This window comes from Echinops telfairi, unplaced genomic scaffold (genome assembly GCF_000313985.2).
Source record: "Echinops telfairi isolate 266 unplaced genomic scaffold, ASM31398v2 ScPeMD7_5592;HRSCAF=6446, whole genome shotgun sequence".
Taxonomy (NCBI): Eukaryota; Metazoa; Chordata; class Mammalia; order Afrosoricida; family Tenrecidae; genus Echinops; species Echinops telfairi.
The window spans coordinates 21,521,409-21,528,947 of NW_022109491.1; the positions used below are offsets into that span (position 1 = coordinate 21,521,409).

At 32.1% G+C, this 7,539-nt stretch overlaps 1 protein-coding gene across 1 annotated transcript in view; it reads left to right on the forward strand.

The window, feature by feature from the left end:
- Window positions 1-6,245, forward strand: part of RBM39 (RNA binding motif protein 39) — a 26,554-nt gene extending 20,309 nt beyond the window's left edge. Inside the window, exons 12-16 of the mRNA XM_045295517.1 lie at window positions 2,072-2,122; window positions 4,191-4,272; window positions 4,731-4,836; window positions 5,130-5,208; window positions 5,293-6,245. Of these exons, the coding sequence (XP_045151452.1) occupies window positions 2,072-2,122; window positions 4,191-4,272; window positions 4,731-4,836; window positions 5,130-5,208; window positions 5,293-5,393 (419 nt within the window). The 3' untranslated portion in view covers window positions 5,394-6,245. The remainder of the gene's footprint in view (window positions 1-2,071; window positions 2,123-4,190; window positions 4,273-4,730; window positions 4,837-5,129; window positions 5,209-5,292) is intronic.
- The last annotated feature ends 1,294 nt before the right edge of the window (window positions 6,246-7,539 follow it).

Below are 7,539 nucleotides of genomic sequence, written 5' to 3' on the forward strand. Positions count from 1 at the left end.
TTTAAATTGAAAATTGTCTTGTGTTGCTTCCCATTGTTCCAGTCATTTTTTTCAGTATATTAACCAAACACTTGATTAGTGGACATTGCAGGTATTATTCCAGGGGTTTTAGGTAACGACTCAATAATAGTTAACTCATTTAGGAAAGTATGTTGACTTGCTGATTTTCATTTACAATATCTACAGCTAGTTGAAGTTTTGCAGTGATAGATATTAATTACAATATCTATTTCTCTGATAATGTAAGCTATGTTGAAATTGGTTAAAATGGAATTAAAATTTAATGAAAACTTGTTTTTTTTGAGGGCTTACAGTTCTTATAATAAACCATTAATGAAACTCTTAAACCCGCTCTTTGAAGCCCCTTTAAAAACAGGACCAGGATTCCCTTTCTTATACATACGTGTGATCCCCTTTTTTCAGTGTTCATCTTTAAGATAATTCATATATTGCTATTGTATTTATGGTGAACATTAAAATGCACACAATTAAATGTGTATTTTCTCCAGATTTATAACCTCTGTGTGTCCTCTTAAAATAAATGCTTAGCATTGTATATGAGGCCTTGTCCCCTAAATCCGTAGCTAGTGTTGGGAAACAAGGGTGTGTATATCACTGTAATTCTGAGAGAATATGGTGGAATCTATTTATAAACCCATGCTTTTCCTATTTTGTGATAACCCGATCAATCATTTTTATAATTTGGATAACAGTTGATAGATATTTAAAAACCATAAATATCTGATATGTCTACATTTTTTCCCATTTTAGGAAGTAAAACAGATTGTGTTATAACTTAACATTTCTTGACAGTGGTCCTATGGTCATACCTTCAAGTTCCTTCAGTATACATCAATTCCCTGAGATGCCAATTTTGAGCACATAGAACCCAGGTATTTTTATATCCCAGTATAACTTGGGCTGCAGTATCCTTATACATTTTTGGCCCATTTTTTGGTGATCATTTTGTTCCTCTGGAGGAAACCAAACTGGTAATATAAAATGTTGTACTTAAATCACATTTTAAAAGATATTTACCTCAATGAGTTTGCAGCTTTTAATTCTGTGCTTCTGTTTTATTTTTAATACTGATTAGATCCTTGTATTCTTGTACTTCAGCGATTGTGGACAGAGAATACCCCCATTGGTTAATTTTCTACCTCTTTATATTTCCAAATTATGCTAAGAAATCATGTTATTAATAGTGTCACCTCATGGCTTGGTGGGTAAAAGTTTGAATCCACGAAAAGAATTTTAAAAAATAATTTAGATAAACAAAAAACCTTATGTTGTCAGAGACAGAATAAATTACTAAAGTCTTGAATTAGAAAAAAAAAATTTTTTCAGCACACTTAAAGGATAATAATATAGTTGATTATTCTTGTAGTTGAGAAGATTACATTTATGCCCAAAGAATTTCATTAGATAATCCAGACATATTCCATTGTTCACTCACATCAAGCAATATTTTACAATTTGATACCACAATCATTTTCAGACTTCTTGACCTCCTTGGGATGGGAGGGGGGAGGGCCCACCTCCCCAACTGTTAACCCCCAGGACCCTTATTGTAGTTGTTTTCTCTATAGGTTCATCATAATTTTCATACCTGTGTTTATAGCTATTTGATGTGTGCTGTTGACAGCACTAGATAATTTTAATATAAAAAAGCATTCTTAAGTGTTTATTGTGATTGATAAGTGATAAAAAATAAGTACATTTCTATCCCAAGTACTTGGAATTGAATTCTCAAGGTCAGGGTTTTTTTGCACATATTTTGACCGGTGTGCCCCCCTTTCCCCATTTCCCATTATGCCCAACTAAAAGTTGCCTAGTGGAATGCATTTGCCATGTGGAGGACCAGGAATGATAGGAAAAGGCAGTTTCCTAGGGTAGGGGATATAAAAAGGCCCCAAAGCCTTCTCAATGAGGAATGGGGAAGGTGGTTTGCTGCCAGGTTTTATTATGTTCCCTTTGACAAACCCTGCTGCAATAGTCCTCTTTTATTAATACTTTCCTGACATTTACCCTGTTAGTTGAGGCTCTTCATTGTTCCTGCACTGAGCTGTAGAATTCTCTTTTGTTATAGATTTGCAAACAAGACTTTCCCAGCAGACAGAAGGTGAGTTGAAATGTTTCTCTTTCATATTTTGCCTCTGTAGATTTATAGTAGCAAGACATAGTTATTATTTATATTTTAGAAACATTTTGGGCATATTGGCTCAAAAGGCCTATCAATATATAAATTGGAAAGCCAGATACATCTTTTAAATTCCAGAGGGAATTACACGCCTTTTTTACTTTAGCTGCTTAGAGTTTAAGTTTTGTACTTGGCTTAATGCTTAACAGTGTTTTCAGATTGTTACTATGCTTTAATATAAAAATCAGATGAACTAAATTAATAGACAAGTTAGTGATGGAACTTAGAAGGAATCCAGATTTCCATATAGAAGACTTATTTAATAAAATAAAAGTTATATGAAATGGATCTCTGTTTAAATACATGTATAAGTACAGGTAAGCAGTGAGGGTACTAAATTACATGCGAGGAGCCTAGAGTGCCTTATAAGGACAGTAGTTCAAGCCCACAGCCACTATGAAGTTTGCTTCAAAATTTATAGCCTTGGCAAAAATTATGGGGTATTGTTTTGAGTTGAAATCATCTTGATGACGGAATGATGATTTAAATTGGATGACAATCGGATGAAAAATTTATAAAGTAGGATGATTTTGGAGGCTTCTGATACCATTGACTCTGTCATTGGACTTAGATAAATTCTTGAGCAAATTTAGTGTCCATTTTTAGGGATAGGGCAGGATTGTTTGTTTATGTGTTTATTTAAGGAAGGTAGGTAGTTATTTCACCTTCCTCCCCTCCCACCCCAGAATATACATTCATTGCTATTTGGTTAACATACAGATATTTTAACGTTAAAGAGTTGTTTCCTTATTTCTTGCTATATTCATTCGGTATTATGATCAGTGTTAATTCTGAATGTTTCTGTTGTACATTTTCACCATAGGTAATCTGGTTAATATATTTTAAAGAGAAAAATTCTCGTTTCCCCATATGTTCTGTTATAATCGTACTATTTTTCCAACATATTTCTATTTCATGAGTAACCAAACAGTACTCATTATTTTACAATGCATGTAACTCTTGCATCTTCCCACAAATTAATTTATTTAAATTTATTTCAGTATTTTGTGCTAAATTAAAAAGTATGGTATGAAAAAACAATATTCATCGTAGAAAAAGTGAAAAAATGCTAAAGGCATTATAATGATACCATAAATCCACATATTTCAGTGCCGTAATTCATACGGTAACCTCGTTTATTTTTCATAGATTTCTACTATCGTGTAGTTCCTCATATAGTCATTCATATTGATTACTGTAACTTCTAATCCACTGTTTTATCCTTAGCTTTGTTTATTGGATTGAAATTTGATCATATAATATGATTACGGTGAGTTTTATAGCAGCTACTGGTAAAGTTTGAATAATTCACATAAAAGCTCTGGAGCAACCATTTTGGAAAATGTTTTAATTCAGTAAGCCGGTTTTCTTTATTTCCTTGCTCCTCAATATTATATCCAGTAGTTCTTCTCAATTTGAATATTAATTGTGCTACTATATACTTAAAAAAAGTGTTTATCATGTTGCACTTAGACCAATCTAATAATTTAAAATTTAATTGTATTTTATAGTTTCATTTTTGTAAGATAGCCTAATAACAAGACCATTTTTATTGGCAATAAATTGAATTGTGCCTATGTATTGTTTCATGGACATGAACTTGAAGTAAAAAACAGTGTAGATTTATGTTCTAAGTGTATCAACTCCAGCATTCCTTCAAAAACAATTACCATTTTAACCTTTGGCTTTGTGGATTGCTCAAATCACTATTTAATAACACTTATTAACTTGACTGCTTAAGTTGCATGGTCTCAATTATAAAATTGTACACAGCAAATTAATCCATTTTTAAGTGTACAATGTATCTTGAGTTAATCTTATGTTAAAACCCTCAAACATAATCATGACCAAATTCTATCTTATTTTCCAGTTTATAAGATAAATTATTGAAACTATCCTTAATTAGTGGTTTGGAGTTAGTGGTTTATTTTATTAAGGATACTCAGCTGTTTGTTTATATGAAACTAATTTCTTTTTTGTTTGTTTTTAGCTTCAGCTTTAGCTGCAGCTGCTTCTGTTCAACCACTTGCAACACAGTGTTTCCAACTGTCTAACATGTTTAACCCTCAAACGTAAGTGTAATACACATTGTTAAAGACTAAATGAGAGAAATCCATGAGTTGACTTACCATTTTGAAATTTTCAACTATTTCATAACTAAAACTGACACTTTTTGGGGAGATGTACATTTAAGGGTTTGAGATTCTTCAGATTACTATGCAAGTTTTCCATGATATGTCCACTCAACTGGTCATAATGTCAACTGGTATTTTATACCAGTTCTTAATTATGAAATACTGAAATATTTAATAAAAATGTTTAAATTTTTTCCTTCTACTGGTTTCGTATGTGCTATGAATTAGATATCTTTTTATTCCTAGTCAGTGGTTAGAATACCATTTATTAAGGCAAAAGCATTTCATTAGTTTTGTATCAGTTTATGGTTTAGCCTTGGCATTTATCAATCACAAATGTTGGATTAGTTTTTATTATGTTGAATGTTAACAGGCTTTAATACTTTTCTTTATAGCGAAGAAGAAGTTGGATGGGATACAGAGATTAAGGATGATGTTATTGAAGAATGTAATAAACATGGTGGAGTTATTCATATTTATGTTGACAAAAATTCAGCTCAGGTATTAATATATATCTTTTAATTTTAGGATAATGTTAAGTCTTAGTAATTTTTTTTTGTAATTGTGGGCTTTCGTATAACTTATCACAATCCATACGTGCATCCATTGTGTCAAGCATATTTGTACATTTGTTGGATAGTTTCAATAATATATATTTACTGCATAATTATATATGAGAACTTTTGTGATTCTACATTGCTATAATTCACAATTTAAAAATTTTTAAGTCAATCTCGTAGCCTTATATAGCAACATCTGTAAAGCTATGTATAACTCAATTTTTCTATTTTTAGGGCAATGTGTATGTGAAGTGTCCATCAATTGCTGCAGCTATAGCTGCTGTCAATGCATTACATGGCAGGTGGTTCGCTGGTAAGATTGGTCTTTATATAAGTGATTATTAATATTAAGTCTAAACAAAATAAAATATGCTAAACCATGTGTTTATTTCAACAGGTAAAATGATAACAGCAGCCTATGTACCTCTTCCGACGTATCACAACCTCTTTCCAGATTCTATGACAGCAACACAACTACTGGTTCCAAGTAGACGATGAAGGAACATAGTCCCTTATGTACATAGCTTTTTTTCTTTCTTGAGAATTCATCTTGAGTTATCTTTTATTTAGATAAAAATAAAGAGGCAAGGGTCTACTGTCATTTGTATACAATTCCTGTTATCTTGAAAAAATAAAAATGTTAACAGGAATACAGTGTGCTCATTCTCCCTAACTAGTAAATACCACTGTAAACAAAGCTGTTTTCTTGTTCTGCCTTTTAAATGTATATTTACAAAAACTACATTAAGTATCTATAGGAATAGCTCTAGGGGAACAAATGTGCTTTCTATAAAAAGGCAGACAAGGGATGTTAAGTTTTTAATGTTTCAGAACCCTAACTTTTTACATGGCAGTTAGATTTCAGTAATGTTATATTTGGCTACTGGCTTAGATAAGGTTTCTGGAATATATCTAGAGTGAATTTTACAGACAGCTAAAGGGCTGTTAACATCTCATTGTGCATTCTGGTCAATTGGTAAGAAAGGGAGATTTTGAAATCTTATTCCTTGATGGCAACTTTTCAGTTAATGTATGTGTAAAATTTATTTGTAAATATTATGTATTCTGGTGTGTGAGATTCCAAACAAAATGATCCCTGCATTTCCTTTGATGTTCACTGACAAGTCTGGTAAGCAAAGCAGTCCGAGCAGGAAATAGGAAATGCAGAAATAGGTTTTGTCTGGTTGCATATAATCTTTGCTCTTTTTAAGCTCTGTGAGCTCTGAAATATATTTTTGGGTTATTTCAGTGTGTTTGACAAGACAGCTTGATATTTCTTATCAGAACAATGACTTTCATATTGCAACAACCTTTGTAAGAACCACTCAAATAAAATTCTCTTAAAAAGGCCATAAGAAATCCTCATTTTTCAAATATTTCAAATCAGAGGAACTAAAGAGAATAGACTTGGTTTCTCTGACTTCCAATAGTCCTCTTCGTGAAAATAATTGTTACTACTCAGAGTCTGAGTCCCGGTATAGTCCACTTTGCAATAAGCACTTTTGGAAACGTGTAGGTTTGCACATAATTCAATTGCCATAGAGAACTGGCAACTGGAGATCATTGTAAGCCTGTCTTGGGTAAGATAGGAAAATATATTTGCCAAATGCAAGTGCACTTAACCCAGTGCATAGTTAAGTACTGTATCCTGTGTGATAATTGCATCTTTAGCTTAAAAGCAAGCTTGATTATTTACTCTCTTGATTATTTACAGGTTAAGTTCCTTAATTTGAAGTAAATTTTCAGGTGTGTGTGTGTATCTACCTGGGCAGTGTTATTTCTTGCAGCAGAAGACTTCTGTAAATCAGGTTTTCAAATACCTGATATATCTTGGAAAAATTGTATTTCTTGTGCTATATCCCCACATTTGTTGTAATGTGCTAACAGTCATGGACTTATGTATTATACAACCTTATTCTGTTAAAAGTAATGGCAAAATCTGTACTACACTGCAACAAATGTGGCTCTGCCATTTTTTTCTTTGACAATTTGCACTGGGTAGTTTTGAAATATATTTTTATAAGTGCCATATATACTCGAGTATAAACCTACCCAAATATCAACCAAGGTACCTAGTTTTACCACAAAAACTGCATTTAAAATGTGCTGAAGAATTCGGCTTATACACTATTGTATGCGGTAGGTTTATTGGCATATAATTCCCCCATCGTAGTTTACAAGTTAAATCAAGGTTTTGTCTTGCTATCCATATAATTCCTTTTTGTAAAAAATAATTTATTTGAACAAAATTATTTGAAACAATACTGTTTTCTGCCCCCGCCCCCCCAGGAGAGGTAACTTAAAAAAAAATGACAAGAATTACAGACTTGATTTAGACAATTGTGTGCAGACCTAAATAAAAACGAGGTACAATGTTGATGCATCGTGTACATTTGATACATTCTAAGATTACTGAAATAATGAAAAGTATTTAGGTTTGTGTCATACAGCACACACAGTTGCTAGTTTTTATATTTGCCTTGATAAATAGTAGGAAATATTTCTGCAGTTTTTGTATAAATTGACGTGTCAAAATTAGTGGTCCTGCAAAGCTAGCATTAAAGAAAAGTAAACATTGGCCTTTCTGTGAACTGAACCAGGTGTCTCAACATCAAGCTAATTAGAATAAATTTGAACAGTAGGT